Source organism: Patagioenas fasciata, chromosome 1 (assembly GCF_037038585.1).
Source record: "Patagioenas fasciata isolate bPatFas1 chromosome 1, bPatFas1.hap1, whole genome shotgun sequence".
NCBI classification, from domain to species: Eukaryota; Metazoa; Chordata; class Aves; order Columbiformes; family Columbidae; genus Patagioenas; species Patagioenas fasciata.
In genome coordinates this window covers 97,264,752-97,283,126 of record NC_092520.1, presented here as the reverse complement: position 1 = coordinate 97,283,126, position 18,375 = coordinate 97,264,752, and the positions used below count along the sequence as shown (strand labels likewise).

The 18,375-nt window shown below is 44.9% G+C and overlaps 1 protein-coding gene across 3 annotated transcripts; it reads left to right on the top strand.

Moving 5' to 3' along the window:
- The first annotated feature begins 4,258 nt into the window (after window positions 1-4,258).
- SIK1 (salt inducible kinase 1) lies at window positions 4,259-17,830 on the top strand. Of its 3 annotated transcripts, XM_065860867.2 has the most exons (14): window positions 4,259-4,407; window positions 4,681-4,914; window positions 5,756-5,872; window positions 8,413-8,476; window positions 8,684-8,845; window positions 9,126-9,250; window positions 9,365-9,488; window positions 10,479-10,702; window positions 10,935-11,084; window positions 11,729-11,851; window positions 12,078-12,303; window positions 13,000-13,275; window positions 13,829-14,060; window positions 14,834-17,830. In XM_065860867.2, the coding sequence occupies exons 2-14, from the start codon at window positions 4,762-4,764 to the stop codon at window positions 15,252-15,254; spliced, it is 2,397 nt and encodes a 798-aa protein (XP_065716939.1). In that variant the 5' UTR covers window positions 4,259-4,407; window positions 4,681-4,761; the 3' UTR covers window positions 15,255-17,830. The 3 variants fall into 3 exon arrangements, with proteins under 3 accessions (XP_065716939.1, XP_071667689.1, XP_065716947.1); XM_065860875.2 differs by lacking the exon at window positions 4,259-4,407 and having other exon boundaries at window positions 4,538-4,914; XM_071811588.1 differs by lacking the exons at window positions 13,829-14,060; window positions 14,834-17,830 and having other exon boundaries at window positions 12,078-12,307; window positions 13,000-13,185.
- Window positions 17,831-18,375: the final 545 nt, after the last annotated feature.

The following is an 18,375-nucleotide window of genomic DNA, read 5'->3' as shown; positions in this document are numbered from 1 at the left end:
TATGACCAAAGACATTCCAGTGGTCTGAAATGTATTTCTGGATACCATTGTGGTGCTTCAGTAAGGATATTCTAGCTTTAAAGTATTTTTGCTAAAATTGAAGTGGCAGCCTGCCTTTTTCTAATTCAAAGATACTTTGAAGTCATATTACAAACAATCATTCATCATCTTTTTCACGATCATGCTTTTGTCTTTCAAATAACCCTACAAGTATTTTAGTTGGTTGTCTCATCTTCTTTACTTTAAATGTCACTTTACCTATCGGAATGTGACACCTTCCATTTTCTTGTTTTCTAGGCTAGAGTCCGACTTGGTGTGACCAGGAACAACTCTATTGACTTCAGCAAGGTTTTACTCAATTAAATGATAGGATGATGAAAACAGCCCAACAAATCTGATTTTCAAAATAACAACACTGGTGTTTTCTGGGAAAAAAAAAAAAAAGAAACTAATGCTATACTGCAAGGAGCACCCCAGCAAACTTAACACAGTAAACCAGGCTGACTTCAGCTGTGGAGGCTGAAATGGGTAGGAAGGAATGCTACCATTTCTCAGTTTTGTTTTCTTTTCACCAACTGAAGAAAGTTGCTATTGTTGTTAGTTTGTTTTGAAACTGATAGAAAATGCTGAATGAAATGACTGAAGATTGAATTGCTGGAAATATCTGCAAGATGAGTTCTGGAAGGCAGCAGCCTTCATACATATTCCCATCTGTAGACCATGACGCTCTTAGTGAGGGAGCACAAGACTGCTGCAATGGAAAAATTTAGCAGTTGTGTCCTCCCAGTTTCTCCCTCTTCCTAGAGAAATCGAATCCTCGTGGAGATGCTTTGGAAACTACCTCTCCACTTCCCTCACTCTTCTGTCCTTGTTACGTACAAGTTGGCTCCGTAATTATACCTCTCCTGACCATGGATGTTCCTCCGAGGTGATTCCACATTCAGTATATCCAGAACACCAGAGGGCAGCAAAAGTGTTAAAGCAGAAATTGCAAAAGCCTCAACCTTCCCAACAGAAGCACCTCTGTGATAATAAAACGGAATTGAGTAAGAGGTTCATAATACCTTGACAGTATCAATTAATAGAGAAAGTGGTAGAAAAACAATGTAATTATGACACTATCAACATTGTGCAATGGCTACTTCTGAACAGCGCTGCTGGAAGCTGTTGTGACCCATATGTATGAAAATGGAAGAAAAATACCAAAAGGTTGCCGAGAGTAGTACATGCAGGAGGTCTTTAACTCTCAGTAAGTCATACAATAGTGTTACAACTCTTAAAAATTATGTGTTTCCTCCTCCACTGCAGAAGCTATATGTATCCCACTCTCTGGACTAGAGATTGCAGGTCTGTGTAAGTACCTTCCACAGGTAGCAACACTTGCCAGTTCTTCTTGCCTCTTCCATTTATTGCAAGTAATTAAAATCAGGATGGTGGATTCTCCTCGGTGTAGCCATCTGGTGAGGTCTTACACTGTCCAAGGAAGACCCATGGCACAGGTGTCTGCCTCTCCTTAGAAAGTAAAAATCGTGAGATGTCAGAGAAAGCACCAAATCCAGTCCTCTTCTTCCCATTTAAGAAGAAATAAAAACGTTATGCTCCTAGCTGGGGCTGTCTGCCTTGAGTGTTCTTTCTAAAAAGACCAGTTCTGTTTGCCATCTTAAAACACTTAATCAATTTCAAGTGAAAACAGCAGCTATAATTAAAGGGAGGAAAATCCCACCACAGCAGAGGAACCATTATTAAGGTAATTTTTTTCTTTATAACTCCTGGGGCACTGTTCACATGCAGTTGCTACTGTATGTGCTGTTTGTGCGTCACCTCCTCTTCATGAGCTCCATGGAGAATATACTGTTAGCTTAATAATAACAATAATAATAATAATAATAAGTCAGCTTTTCATGCGAGTTATTCAAGGCACTGTGTAAGCACTAATTGAATGTTACAATAGCCCTGGCTGGCTGCATGCTATTAACCCCCTTACAGCAACTGACATAGCAGTCCCATGACCTGGGTGACACCACCAGCTCCATGTGAGCAGCTCCTGTTCTTCGGCTCCTGGCCACCACGTCTGCAAGCTGCTGCTGTCTCCCACTGCCACTCAAGCCCCACACGCTGCTAGCCTGCCTGCTCACAGTAAATAAGCACAGGGACAGCATGCATTTTGTGTGATCATCAAGGTAGACAAAGTTTGGGGGTTAATTTCAGGTGTTATTTCCCCATGATTCTAGAGAAGGAGCCTACAGCCTAACTTGTCTCCCAAAGGGCCAGCACCCACCTTACAGCAGGGGACACAAGCAGTGTAGTTCATTAGATAGGAGCAAAGGGAGCCCTGCTTACTTCTCTAGAATGTCCCGATGGGTCTCTCTCAAGTGTGTTGATGACACACAGCTCATACATCATGTAATTTTGTTTATGTAGAGGATCACATTTTTCCCATCCTGTCTTTAGAGTAAATTTACAAAAACTGATAATAAGCTGGCTTTCCTCCCACAGCGAGTTGCTCTGGAGCCCTTCAGAAGTCATTCATGGACCCTAAGGAGATCACCAGCTACAGCCGAGAACAAGCATAGCAAATGCTTTGAAATCTTCATAGTGAAGCTGAGCTATACCTCTTCCACCTTATTTCAAGCAGTCTGGGAAATCCCACTTGCATGGTGCCTCTGTATGGCAGAAGAAGGTCACCATCCAGTGTGCCATTGGCCATGGGGGTCAGGCTTGGAGTTCGGGTTGAGACAGACAGTCTTCCAGTAAGGGGCCCAACCACTGACTGGAGAATTACTTATCTGAAAAAAAAGCCCACACTGACTCTAACAGAGCTGATAAAGTTGAATAACAGATGTGGCAGGCACCATTCAAGACTTCAAGGCTAAACAGAAATTTGAGACCAAATGTACAAACACTTTGGTCACTTGCTGTGTGAAGGCTGAAGACCTACATGCTTGAATCCCGTGCATCTGCCGCTTTGTACTTGCCCTTGAGAGGAACTTCTTGGTCACTTCTAGGATACTGAGGCTCAATGCCAAACAGCCTCCTTCAGCATTGGTGAGCAAGAGAGTGCTTCCCAAGCCTCAATTCCAGGCTGACCAGAGAGACACAGGTGCACTCAGAATGTATGAGTAACTTGCCAGGTATCACAGGACTGAACATATACATAGGCTCTTTATTATTACTTCTCTTCCTGTCCGTGCCCAGCTGGTGGACGCCAGAGGGTTGTTGTCCCCAGGACAGGCAGGGGGTGCCAGACAGGATGGTCGGCAGGAGCCTCCCACAGCTCTCCTCCATCACTCACACCCGGGAAACAACCGGGAACGGAAAGCGGCCCTGCGAAGGGGAAGGCGGGTCACTGTCCCGCCGCGGGCATTGCTGCGAGCGGAGGGCGTCCGTAGCCCTCCTTGTGCTTTGGGATTAGGGCACAAATGTCCTCCGCAGGACGACAGCCACAATTTCCCCACTGCTAGCGGGACAGTCCCGCAGTCGGTAGCCCCACAGCCCCGGCGGGTCTAGGGCTCCGGCACATGGTGGGGGCCGTCTCCGTGGCGGGAAAGGGGCCACTAGGGGGGTCAGGGTCACCAGCGGGGGCCTGGCGGTCACCAGGACTGCCCGCGCGCTGGCGCCGGCGAGGTGCCTCTCCCCGTCGAGCGGGCTTAGCGCGGCGCTCGCAGTCTCCACATCTCCGCCGGGCCCTCGGCAGGGTAGCGCGGCTGGGGGCAACCCCTGCCCGCGGCGGGCGTCTTGCAGCCGGTGGCCCCGGGCGCTCAGGAGCTCCCCGAGGGGACGGGCACGCGGCGCGGTAGAGCGGCCACCAGCCGGCTGGCGGCTGCCGGCGCCCCGCGCGCTCCAGCGGTTGGCGCGGGCGACGGGTGCGCCGGTAGGGGGCGACCCCGCCGGGAGAAGGACGCGTCACGTGACAGCAGAAAGCCTTCCCCCCCCCACCCCCTCCGGGCGGGGGGGGGACAGGAGACCCCGCGGCACCCTCCCTCCCTCTGCCCTGACGTCACCGCCTCTCCGTCTCCCGGGCGACGGCTCCATCAGCGCGCGCGTCAGCACCGCCCGTCCCTTGGCAACGGCCCGGTGTCTCGCTCTCCTTCAGCCTCGCGCCTGGGCGCGCGTCTCTCTGGCGTCAAAGTGACGTCAATGGGCCCGTCTCGGCTTTCGGCGGTGGGCGGGGGGAAGAGGCGGGAGGGAGGGCGGGGTGTGCGCGAAGGGGGGCCGGCGGAGCGCGGCGGGTGGCGGGAGGGGGGGTGGAGGGGAGAGGGGGCCGGGACATCCCGCGTGCTCCCGCCTGCCCCCCGGCGCACGCCAGACATACACACACGCGCGCGCACACACACACGCGCACACACCCCGCCGAGGCGGCACAGCCCGGCGCCGGCAGCCGCGCAGAAGCGCCCGCCGCCCGCCCAGGTACGGCGGCTCCACGGCCGCTCCGGCGGTTGGGCAACGGCCGCCCGAAGTCGTCGGGGGGCGGGGAGGGAGTGTCGCGCGGGGCGGCGGCGACGCGCGCGCGCGTCCCGCGCGGCGAGTTATGCAGCGAGCGCCGAGCGGACCGGGGAGGCGGGGAGCGGGGCCAGCGCTACGGCGGCTCCGCTGTGGGGACGGAGGAGAACCCGCCGAGTTGTGAGCGGGATCCGGCGGCGGGCGCGGCTTGACGGGGTGTGCTGTGCCCTCTCCGTGCAGGTGCGAGCGCCCCGCGTCCCCGGACAGCGCGGATGCTCCCCTCCTAGGCACGGCGTGCGCTGCCCGCCACCCGCCTAAGCCATGGTGATCATGTCAGAGTACAGCTCCGTGCCGGCTGCCGGACAAGCCCAGCAGCGGCCGCTGCGAGTCGGTTTCTACGACATCGAGAGGACCTTGGGAAAAGGCAACTTCGCGGTGGTCAAGCTGGCCAGGCACCGAGTGACCAAGACGCAGGTGGGTGCGGAGGCTGGCGGGGGGACCTGGGGGCCAAGGGCCTGCCACTTGGCGGGCCGGCTACCCTGAACACATCGTGCGAGAAATTGGCGATGGAGAGGAGGGAAAGCGGCATCAAGCTTTGCGAAGTGCAGACGGTTCAGCCCGCCGTGCTAACTGAGCACCAGTAGTTGATGTAGTTCTTGGTAGGAGCTTTGAGTTTTCCTGGTGTGTTCAACAGAGTTCATGTAAAATTAAAAGCGAGCAAGAATACATGTGAAGTTAACATTTCCGAGTGTGACGGTAGCTTCACTGAATTACTTCGTCTTAGTTTGCTAAAGAGTCGAACAAATTAACGATCTTTTGAAGACTTTAGATGGGTCTAATTTTTTCATTCGATGTGTTCACTTCAGGAACAAAGAACTTGTAGTGTTATTTGTAGAAATTATTTATTAATGGCATGCAACCGTATTTCCATTTGTAGTGCATGTCAAAATCACATCGGTCACTACAGTAGAAAACAGTCTGTTGCAGGAATCTGTTTTTCACTGGCTCGGGATGGATTAAAAGATTTACTGAATCCTGTCCAGTGCTAATTTCTGCAGTTCTATTCACTACCTTATGTGTAATCCTTTGACATAGAAAAGAAAAATGAAAATGTTCTGTGTCATGAATTCTGTGTGGTTCAGAAAAACAGAATCAGCTTTGTCAAGTCCATACTTTAAAAGATACTTTTCTTGGATTTTGTGAGTTTGTGTGTGTGTGCTGGGGTTGTCTTCTTTTTTTAAAAAAAAAACTTTAATAGTAAGAGTACCTGTTTTATAAAACCTGCGGTTGTTTCATTTTTTTTTTAAATCTGCAGGTTGCTATAAAAATAATAGACAAAACAAGGTTAGATCCAAGCAATCTGGAGAAGATTTATAGAGAAGTTCAGATAATGAAGCTTTTGAATCATCCGCACATTATCAAGCTATACCAGGTAAGAGGTCAGCTTTGAAGTGCAGCATGCAGATGAGATATGCTTGTGCTCTTCCCTTGCACGATTTTACGTCAAATATTTGCAGAGAGAATGCATATTGAAATACTTTTTGAAAAACACTTAAACTGAGTTTTTTAAGAGTAATTCGTCGTTCTTTGAACAAGACTCTGGTATATTAAACAGCTTTTTGACAAAGTGCACTGTAAAATTTACAGTTAAAACCAATCTGGAGTTTGTTTCAGATCCAGGAACTGATTATCTGGACTTGTATTACTAACTTGCCTTTCCTAACTCATCTACTTTTCCAGTTTAGAGGACTGGAACTTCTTAAGTGCTTTTGATAAGAGGAAGACTTAAACTCATGTAGCACAATAGAGAAGAAAGCTCGAAAGTTGAGTTTGCCATAAATGGAAGGAATTTTAAATCAACAACAATTAAACCAAATCAGTCTAAGTAGAAAATCTATGTAGAAGTTTAATCTAGGAATTAGAATTCTAATTTAAGTAGAAAAGAAAAAGCCAGTAGGTGTTGGTATCTTAGAATATGTCATAAAAAGACCCATTTGGTTATTCTGTTCCAGTTGGTGTAGATTTGAAAGTGAATTTTAACTGTCCTTCCCCTTGTAGAGTTTCACAACACGAATTTTCATTTAGATTTGTTCAGTTTCTTCACTAATGGGTATTTTTAACAATAAGAAGAAATTAATGTGTTCTGCAGAAAACAGGATGATAGCTGTATAGTGAGCAAGGACTAGTTTGCAAATTCTAAATAATCAATCTAATTAGCATTTGGTATAAATTCCTCTTAATCATCTTAAATAGTGCCATGTGGATTTAAGAAGATGAGGTATTGCACTTTGTCTGGACCTGTCTAAAAAGGCAAGGGGGAGAGAAGAATAGATGGATGAAGCAGCAGGTCTGAAAGTCCGTGTGCAGTAGTAAACACTATTATCAGCTGCAATTTTACCGTTGGGTTTGCTAGCTTAAAAAAAAAAAAAAAGTTTAATAGTTTAATTAATGTGTAAGGCTGATGAGCCAGTAAGGCTGGTGCTTAGGCAAGGCATTATTTTTAAAGATGTTGACACACATGAAGTGCTTGATATTTATAGTATTAACCATCACAACAAAAATTATTCTGTGTTAACATCTCACGTCATTGTTGCCCATAGGGCAGTATAGGATATACAGAAACATTCTAACAGTTCGGTTGATTTCATTTCAGTGGAATGACGTGGGTGAAAATACTATTTCGAAGCTTTTAGAAAAGCAGGTTAAATACCATCTAGTTGAACCACCTCACGGTGGTTCACGGAGCAAGTGACGTTGGTAGTGGACCATAATTTCTTTGCAGTGAAGTTTTCTTTTCTTTGTTGTTGTAACTGATGCTTTACCTGTTTGGTGGAGACTGAGAAGCAGGGATGGAATTAGATGACATACCAATGTAGGGTGTGTGTTCTTGTATTATTTCATCATTGTTTTAGTTTCAGCACAGCGTCTTAATTTCATCCAGATGGCAACTTTCCCAGAACACTTTCCTTCAGTTTTTTTAAGCTGGGAACCTCTCTTCCTTTGCTCCCTGTTTATTTATTTTAATTTTGTGTCTGTGTGTACTTGCAGTGAGGGGAGGACAAGAGTCTTCAGAAAAGTTACATGTTAGGAGCCTGGAAATTACAGCCTCTGAAGTAGCATTTTTGATTATTAACCTGTTGTGAGCCTTCTGCTTCCCAAGCAAAATATCTGCTCCTTGAGAGTCCAATTCCAAGGAAATGGTGTATTTTGAAATTTGAAATGAAACATTTGAAAGATGTGCTGCAGTAACTGAAGGTGAATTTGGAAATGCGCAGCATTTCTCATTCATTGTTTAGTTTTCAGTTCTTTCTTCCTTCAACGGAACAAATTAACATGTATCAAAGGGAGTTTATACTAGATTGATAGGTGAACACTGAGCAATATATTGGCAGTTGTTGATGTGCATCAAGCACTGCCATTACATAAACAGCAGGCTGTTGTCACTTGCACGAGAGGCTTGCCATGTCCCTGGCCAATACCAAATGGCAGAGGGGTATTTTATACTATTTCTTGATTTGTCCAAGTTGCAGATATCTCTCCTGATCTGAGTACCTGCTAACCTTGAAACAAAGACTTCATATAAACTTTAAGTGACTTTGCATGTTCAAAATATATCAAATGAATTGTAAAACTGTATGTACATATTTTAACAAAAAAGGAATTCAGGGAAGTATATGAAATTATTGAAATTCTCATCAGTTATCTTATGGAGATTAGGTGGCATGGTAATGGTGAGAAGAACAATGGCATGAGAAGCCATTGTATGTTGTGGTCACATGAGCATTGATTTGTTATCTTATTCATTATCAGTTTGCTTGGAAAGAACACTGTGGTGCAAAATTAGATGCTTTCACTGCCAGCTGTTGCGTCAAAGAAATAATTGAACTGATATGTTTGAGAATACACTTAGAAAAATGAATGAGACTACAGAGGTCTGCATTTTTTTAAGCATGTCCTCTTGTGTCTTCACAGGTTATGGAGACAAAGGATATGCTTTACATTGTTACTGAGTTTGCAAAGAATGGAGAAATGTTTGGTAAGTCCTCACTGCCAGAGCTAGTAGTTCTTTAGGTTTAGGAGCCATGGCTTTATTATTGTCATTGCCAAATAATATATATATTCTGATTAAAAATCCAGAGTTGACGTTGTCAACTGTCAAACAGTGAGTGCAGCGCCTGCAGGATTATGAAAAATTTCCTCTGGGTGTTTCTAAATCATATACCTCTTTTATTCTGTCTTACAGATCATCTGACCTCCAATGGGCACTTAAGTGAAAGTGAAGCACGGAAGAAGTTCTGGCAGATTCTTTCAGCGGTGGAGTATTGTCACAGCCACCACATAGTGCACAGGGATCTCAAAACAGAGAACCTTCTGCTAGATGCTAACATGAATATCAAGTTAGCAGGTAATAAGAAATACGTGGTTACTCTATAAACAACACTAGGCATTTAGCCAAATTCAGGCTTCTTACGATGATCCTGCAAGTGTATTTATGGTAACTGAAAAGAAAACAAAAATTACTGATATTTCTCTGAATGTATCCTCTGGACAAAAGAGAATAGCTTAATTGAATAGGCAGTGAACAAAACAATACATCTGCTCTCTTCTCTTGATTTTCTGCTACTTCTGAAATATTAGTATGTGGTTGAGTCATGCCTTACCCCAGACTTTTACCTTAATTCCAGACTTTGGCTTTGGAAACTTCTACAAGTCAGGAGAGCCCCTCTCCACTTGGTGTGGAAGCCCACCTTATGCAGCTCCAGAAGTTTTTGAAGGCAAAGAATATGAAGGACCTCACCTTGATATATGGGTGAGCTTGATGTTCCTTAGAAATTTCATTTTGTACTTTGTGAGGGTCTGTAGGCTTTCAAAATCATTGCACCTACTGGAGTCACTCACATGCTGTGCTGTTTTCTGTTGACAGAGCCTTGGGGTGGTGCTGTATGTCCTTGTCTGTGGTTCTCTGCCTTTTGATGGACCGAATTTACCAACTCTGAGGCAAAGAGTGCTGGAGGGGCGGTTCCGCATCCCTTACTTCATGTCCGAAGGTGCTTTTTTCAGATTCTTGATGTTAGAAAAGGGGCTACAAATAAAGGAATAGCTGTCCTGTTCTTTTTGGGGCAATGACAGATGGGGCTTGTTTTGCAGCTGGCAACCACTTCATGTATCCAGTAGTTTCTGTAGAGCAGCGCTTACAGCTGAGGGGCTGGTTGCATACGTTTTCTTTTCTGGGATCTGCTTTATGGTGCATCTAAAAGGCTGTCGTCTTCTTGCTTAGAGTGTCTCTATGGATTACAAAAATACTTGACACCCTAGCTGGAAAAATAATCACTCACAAAAGAGAGAAAACAGGATTTTAATGAGACTAGCCTGCAAAGCTGAGATGAGCGTAGTTCTCCTAAGATATTAGAACTATGCAGAAGAGATATATTTCAGTGTGGCTATGCTGTCAAGGAGAGCAGAAATAGTGAGGTTTAGCACTGTTTCTTGAGCACTCCAACAATCTGGTGAGAAAAAGGAACTGAAGAGTATTATCACTTTGCTCTGATTTGGATTAAAAAACAAGCGAATGTGCCTCTCTCTTTAAGGGAAAAGTATCTTGAAGTCTGACCTTTAGCAGCTATAGGTGAACGACTTTGATTCCCTGTTTATAAACAAGTAAACAGTAGCTATGGACCAGGAAGCTGTATGTGATGGGTTCTGTACTAAATTCTGACCTATTTTAAGTGGGTGTAACATCACTAAACCTGTACTGACTCAAAACTAGCTCTCCTATGAGGTGTAAAGCCACCTGAAACCTGCCAGTATCCAGTACAGCTGCATTTCCTGTAGTGATGTGTTACTTTTGTTAAATGTATGTGGACATCTCTTGCGATGTTTTGAATATCTGATAGTCAGACCAGCCATCAGCTGCTAAGAAACCTTTAATTCCCATTTTCATACACATCACACACTGTTGTTGGGAAGTTTTCTTGGCAGTGACCTGTGGCTAGGCTGTTATTTTTGCCCCTTGCTCATGAGTTGCCTTTGTCATCCAGACTGTGAAACACTAATCCGACGGATGTTGGTTGTGGACCCAACCAAGCGAATAACCATTTCCCAAATAAAGCAGCACAAGTGGATGCAAGCTGACCCATCTCTTCAACAGCAGCAGTCTTTGTCCTTCTCCATGCAAAACTACAACTCCAACCTGGGTGACTACAATGAGCAGGTCCTTGGGATCATGCAAACACTTGGCATCGACAGGCAGAGAACTGTTGAGGTGAGAAGTGCTTGCCCCTTAGACACATCTTCAGTGACTACCAGAATGCCAATAGTGCAGTCATATATATGTCATTCTGTGACTGGCCTTGGTCCAGTGTCACAGTGTAGTAAAATCTTCACTGCCTTTCCAGATTTTTACTTATTTTTGAGTATGCCATTATAAGTGATGAGCTTTGGCTCCTTATATCCTGAGTTGCCTGTAACTCAAGGGTCCTTTTGATGTCTCCTAGTCTCTACAAAACAGCAGCTACAACCATTTTGCTGCCATTTATTACCTGCTCTTGGAGCGCCTCAAGGAGTATCGAAGCAGCCAGCTCTCGAGTCGTACAGCAACTGGCCGTCAGCAAAGGCCGAGGAGCTCCGAGATCAGCAATGCTGAGGTAAGGAATTGCGTTACTTACAGGGAAGCTGCTCCATTGGCTCTCTCGTTTTCTGCCCCTTGCTATGGGAAAATAGAAAATGGAAACTGTCAGGCTTCTGAAAACCAATTTTTGTATTGGTGCCTCCTGACAGGACACAGCCTACTGTTTTTCAATGGGAGGTTGATTGAATATTAATAGCCTGTTTCGTGAGAAGTCACTGTAGGTCATGGTTCAAAGAGTAGTCTGCCCCCAGTGCTGGTCAATAATGAGCCAGAAGATTAATCTTCTCATGGAAATTTGGCCTCTTAGGCATGGATTGGTTACAATTCTTTCTTACATACCCTGTAGGATTCTCAGAAGTATTCCATGGGTCAGCTTGTGTGTTTCTCTGACATTGTTTTTCATTTCCTCACCCCCAACCCCTTTAAAGTATGCTCTGGGTGCCTTTTCAAATTGTACTTCCAGTTAAACAGCCTAACTTAGGAGAAGGAGTTTTGTGTTTGTGTTGGCATTGCAAGACTAACTTTGTTAATTTTGATAGAAAGTACGTGGAGAAACCTTGCACGGAAGGTGGCTCTGAAATTCCTTGAGCCTCCAGTATCTGAAAAGTCATGTGGAACTGCGGTATATGTGATGGCTTCTGTGCATCACTCTCTCTCCAGATGCCTCAGGACAGTCTCACTAGTGAAACCCTACGATCATCTGTGCTTTACCAGCAACCTCAGAACCTGATTCAGCCATCCTTGCAGGCAGAAATGGACTGTGACATGAGCAATCCATTACAGGTTGGTGTTCTCAGCTAAGCTATGTTCTGTCAATCCAAAACAACAGGGGTTGTGATTCTGTTGTTCTTGCCCTCCAATCTTTTGTTTGGCATTTGGACGTGGTGTCGTGGTAGCCTCTCAAACAATATGCCTACTGAAGGCATGCCACAGGGCTGTGAAGAGTATGAAAAGGTAGTGCAGAAATAAGCGAAACATCCTTCAGTCTGTGATTTGATGTGTTTTGCAGCCTGTGTTCTTTCCTGTGGATCCCAACTTCAATGGGCTCTTCCGGAACCGCTCCATCTCCCCCAACAGCCTGCTGGAGACCACCATTAGTGAAGAAGTAAGGCAAGAGAAGGAGCTGGAAGATGAAATTAAGGAGTATGAACACCCCATCTGCATCCCTAGCAACACCAGCAGGAGGCACACACTGGCCGAAGTGACCACTCATTTCTATCAGCGTGCCCCTCCATGTAAGTAAGTCTGGGAGAGATGAAGGGTGTCTATAGTTAGAGGAAAAAGACAGAGAAGGAGTGCCATAGTGGACAAATGCATGGGGAGTATGTGTTGATCTTACCTTGTCTGGGATAGGAAGGCCCAGAAAAGAGGTCTGGATTCTACCCTCCACACTTCTGTCTTCCCATAGATAAACCTGGCCCTTAAGGAAGAGACGATGCACTGTTGTATTGCTCCTAGGTCACTTTAGAGGGGGTTATTCTCACAAGCAGGACATAACCTTTCTCTGCTTGTTTCCGCTGTTGTACTCGGGGAGGTGGGGGTGCCTGAATTTTAAAAAAAGGTCATAACTAACTGTATTTGGTACACATTGAGACCCCATGAACTAAACAAACAAGCAAAACTGTTTGCAAAACAGTAATCCTGTGTCGGTGCTGTTTTGCTAAAGAAATACCGAAGGCCTGATCAAGCATAGCCTGGTTGTGCTGGAGTTGCTGACAGAGCCCTTCTGGCAGTATGGGAGCCCAATCTTTGGTTATTCATTGGTAGCCCCTTGCTGGAGTCGAGCCCTGCGACAACATGAGTTGTGGGACACGTCTTCAGCTTGCGGCTGCTTATTAGTGCCAGTGTAGGTGAGCAGAAGGCTCTGATGTTATGTTTGTTCCTTCACGTACTCATCTTGGGAATGTTCTTTCCTTCCTTCCCCTACCTAGGTATAGTCATTTCCTCTTCTGCAAGCCCTACAGAGGGAACTAGTTCAGACAGCTGCCTTACTTCATCTTCAAATGACAGCTCAGTGGCCCTGAGCAGCTGTTTGGCAGGTCAAGTAATGACGGGGAGCCCAGCCGCAGCAAGGATGACGTCACCATTCCTAGCTTCCCAGTCTGACGCTCCGGTGTTACAAGTCCAGGGCTGCATGGGAGGTGCTTCTCTCCTGCCTGTCAGCTTCCAAGAAGGAAGACGAGCATCTGATACCTCATTAACTCAAGGTAATGCCTTTCTTGCTTTATTGCTGGGCAATTGCACCCTTCCAACTGCCACTAGAAAAGAGTAGCGTGCAGAGATACTTGCTTGCTCATGTTATTGTTAGACTGAGGCCAGCCACCTGGATATTCTGTGTCTTATATTCATGGTCCCTGGGGCAGGGTTGGATGACCTGAGGAAGGTGGCTAAATAAGAGGTTCTCAGATACTGATTCAACTTGCCTATGAAGATATTTCTGCTGCTGTGAGTGTGATGGCAGGCTCCACCTTCCTCCTAAAATACAGAGTGCACAACATCCTGATTTCTCTCAGGTTTCTCCTTTGCTGTGCATGTGTCCATCTACACAAGGGTGCAGCTGTCCCAAAGCCTGTTCTGTTGAATAGATTTTGGTCTGCCCATCAGGCAGAGGAGTGAATGTGAACTGAAGAGTCACACTCTCTTCTAGTGCAGTTCTCATGCAAATGAAGGCAGCTGCCCAGAAAGGCTGATCTGTACAGGGGACTCCTAGGCAAATGCTAAGGAGGATTAAAGTGCATTTCTTTTCCTCATGTTCCACAGGCTTGAAGGCTTTTAGGCAGCAGCTGCGGAAGAACGCTCGAGCCAAGGGGTTTCTCGGCTTGAATAAAATCAAAGGCTTTGCTCGGCAGGTGTGTCAGTCCTCCTCATCTCGGGCAGCAAGGAGTGCCATGAGCCCTTTCCAACACACGCAGCCGAATACCTGCATGTACAGCAGCAGCGGAAGCAGCAGAGAGGGAAGAAGCCTCCTGGAGGAGGTGCTACAACAGCAGAGGTGAGATGCTTGCTGGGAGGAGTTTCACTCTTTTCATTGGATTTATTTTGGTTAGGAGCAAGCAGGGAGAAGTAAACACAGCAAAAGGGATCTGGGAGTTTGGTCACTGGGGAGTCCTATCCTCCGTCTTTGCTGTGTGGCAGCAGATAAACTGGTTGGCTTCCTTTGTGGCTTCCTGTGCTGGCATGCATAACACAGGACATGCACTTCCACTTAAAAATCTCAGCGTCCAAATATTTGGAGGTCGCTGAATTGAGAAGCAATTTGGTACCATGGGGGAAAACATTGCTTTTCCCCATGGCAAGCTGTGTTTTTCTTTGTTAGTTTTGGGAATGATTTCTTTCCTCCTCTGCCTTCTCCTGTAATTTTCCCATGGCAAGGAAGTGAGACCTTGTAATTTGGAAAAGTTACAGCCCACAGAGGAGGCACATTTCCAGTGGCCTCAAATGTCATGTGTGGTGACACCTCTTCATTCCCATAGAAGCAAGATGGAAAATGGTGTTTCCGGTTTATCTGCACACGTTGTCTCTAGAACATCTATTATTAGCAAGCCAAATGGTGACTAGATAACTTACTGATGGTAGTCACCCTCTCGACATGAGGAAACGCCAAGTGAAAACACGTCGACCTGGTACGGTCAGCTTGTTTTAGTTGTACTGGCTAGGTAAGGAGAGGTTTGATAGAAAGAAGCAAACAAAGGGGAAATTATGGTCAGGGATTGGGGAAGAAAGAAGGAATGCAAGTTAACCTTTTCCATCCTTGATTTTGTCCAGAATGCTCCAGCTCCAGCATCACCAGCTACTCCAAACAGCTTGTCCCCAGACTTCTCAGACATCTGCAACAAATGGCACCCCTTCCTCTGATAGCATAGGTACCTGCAAAGCGTCCAATTCTCTTCTGTTGTCAGAGCTCCAAAGAGAGAACTCATTTGAGCTGGCCTTTGCTGGCAACAACCAACTGCTCCAACCTCATTTCTTTGGTGTCAGCGTGTCTCCGGTGTCCTCAGCAGCTCACCTTCTAGACACGCACCTGTACATCAGCAGCAACATCTCTCCAGTTGGCACCACCTTCTCTCAGCAACAGAGTTTCTCTGTGCAGTCTCCAAGTTATGATGCTGTCACTCTGCAGCATGGGGATTGTGAGATGGAGGACCTGACTTCCAACCAGCTAGGGAAGTTTGTCCTGGTCAAATGAGAGCCCTGGCTGCTACAGCTCATGCTGCTCTTGTTGCGAAGAACTGTCACCGCTCTTCCATGGCATGTGTGGGTCCATGGCTGGCTGGTGTGGACAAGTGACTCTCAGAAGCAATAAATTTGGAAGTATGTGAAGAGGCTGTCTGGCTCAGAAAGCTAGCAACTTTATAGAACTGAAACAAGCAATATGTATGTCTTTTTGCTTCTACTGTTCTTGCACTGAACAAATATGAATAGAAACTGAATTTTTTAAAGGAAAAATAATGATGGGGAAGATGGGTGGGGCATTTGTGGGGACAGGGAGGGATGTGGTTGGGGAAGAACTCTTCGGTACTGTACTCAAGTCAGACCAATACAGCTCTGCTCTTATGCAAGATTAGCAGCTGTCAGTAGTGGTGACACAGCAGGGAGAGGCTTTTCAAAGAAGGGACCAGAGCCTCCCTTTTTGACAATATTCATTTATGGGTTTGTGAAGATGATTACCTCTTTTAAAGAAAATAAACAGAAAACCATTGGCATGCAGCATTATGCATTCATAGAAGACAAAAATGGAAGCATTGCCATTTTTTTCTTGTATTTTTTCCTCCCGTTAACACACATTTTATTTTAAGGAACCAACATCCCCATTCCACACCTCCTAGCTATGTCTGCTTTAAATGAAAACTGTGAACTTCTTGCTTGATACATCAGCTTGAAAAGCTTAAAAAAGTCCCCTTCTAATTAGTACAGAAGCAAGTAATCTATTGAAAATGTATCCCTTTGGTATGAGGATTGAAATTGCATGATGTCTGGTCTTTTGCAGGGTTGTTTGTTTTGGGGTGGTGTGTGCGTGTATACATATACACACCTACACACATGCATAAATTTTGTTGGTCTGAATAGTCTTCAGGAATCTTTTTATAAACACTAAGTTTTTTCATATTCTTGCAGAGGCACTGAGGAGGGAAGCGTTAGTAGCGGTGGGGTGATAGGAAGGGTTTTCTTTTTAAAAAGCCCTCCTGGAGGTTGCCTACAAAGTGGCCTGAGGGGTATTTCTTAGTGCTGCACGTTGTTATTTCCGCTGCTAATTATGTTTTTATGCATTTCATTATCAGGGTCCAAACAGAACTGACTCTTGGGGAAATGTGCAATATTGAGGTTATAATTATATACTGACAAAGACAAAAGGAGTAGGCTATAACAGAATTCTGCTCTAATGGAGTACAGCTATTTCTGAACAAAACTGTATTAAAAGTGAGTAAAACAGCACAATCTTTGGGTGTTTGGTTGGTTTGTTTTTAGCATATTAGCAAAATGAGGTTTTGGATTAGGTAGGTGTTTTTTCGTATGGTTTTTAATGCTGTATATGTATATAAATAGGAAGCAGAAGACTATATAAACAGTAGTTATTTTTTATATTTTGTAATATGCTTATATTGTGTTTCTGCTATAAACTCTGCTCCCCTCCCAAGGCAGAGCATGACTTCTGTTGGTATCAAGAGAAGTCATGCTTAGGTGTAAAGGGGAGAGCAGACTGTGCTCCTATAGAAATGAGTAGGGTAGGGCGTTCATACTTTGGAAGCAGGTGAGCAAACAGCGAGCCAGCTCAGCTGGAAGTTGTCATCTGAATGTCAGAAAATAGCTGCATTCTGTCAAAATGCTTAAAGGACCCATCGCCCTAGTGTGACACAGGGTGCCTTCAAGTTACCGTGGCTTCATGCAACCTGCAGTATTACACATTTACAAATAATAGATACTTGGTTTTTTGTTTGTTTTGTTGTTTTGTTTTGTTTTGTTTTTTAAAAAGAAAAAAGCCAAAGATTGACCAGGTTAATTGGTGAGAGTAGGAAGGGTTGAAGATGTCATGTGGCTCTGTCTGTGGCTCTCCATAAACCACCTCTTTATCTGTGTGTTGTATCTATATTGGTGCATCTCCAGCTCACTGCTGCTACGTGGTCTGGAAGCTTCAAAGTGAGAGAAAATTGCTTGAGTTGAATTTCTGTTAATGAGTGGTGCCTTGCAGCAGAGAAAACACCAAAGTCTCATGCTCATTTGTAGTGGTTTAAAAAAAAAATAAACCCAACCCAAAAAAACAGGTTGTGTGGAGATTACTGGAGAGGAGGGCAAGAAGCAGCCAGCTCATCACAAAGCAGCAACTTTGCCTTCAGTTTTGTAAGGGGTAGCACACGTACTTAAAACGCTGAATTTCCTCTTCAATATTTATTTTGTTGAATGCCATGGATCAAAAGGCCACAGATTATTTTATTTCCTGTCCTGAGCAATGACAAGCACTTTACTTTCATAGTATTTTTTTTCTTTTCCAATTGCTGTAGAACCTCTTTGAAGATATTGCTGGAGCAAAAAGAGGTCATTTTAAAAGTCCGGGTTTTTTTGTAGGTATCCTGACAGTGCTGTTCTGCAGACTGCAATGCAATAGGGTATTTAAAGACACTTCGTGATTAGTTTAATTAAGATGTATAGTTTATTTTTTATTGTGACTGAACAATCATTTTATTTCTTATGTTAAAATGAGAGATGTACACCAAAATTATTAGTCAATGTGTTTTATTTAATATTTAAATAAAAAATGTTTTAAAATTGTTGTCCTGCAGATGATTCTGTGGAGTATCATCCCCTGATACATACATCTGACTGACATAGTTAAGACTAATTTTAAAGCCTAAGTCCACAGGACATTACTGACACTTTCTATTACATACTAAATGAAGAGGAATGGCGGGCTCACAAATCTGATAATGGGATATTGAGCCTTTTGCTGGTAGGCAATCTGTCTGAATCTAACCCAAGTCTGTAGTAATCGGGTTATAAAATCTGACAGTAAGAGAGGTCTAGGGAGTGAAAACGGTCAAGCGTGGTTTAGTTGTTACCAGATGCGCACTCCATCCGTGTCACCTTGATCTGAAAGAGGCCCCAGACAGATTAAGGCACTGCTGGAAAAAGAGCAAAGGGGAAGAGAGAGGGAAGGGGAAATTCCAGGGGTGATGTTTTTTCTCCTTTCAAATATCATTTGAGAATTAAAAAAATACCGGGAAGGTACAGGCATAGCTTGCCTGGGGATGCATGTGCAGCACTGGCTGCCCTGTGCGGTGGGGATGCCTTGGCTAGCTTCAACCAAGCTTCAA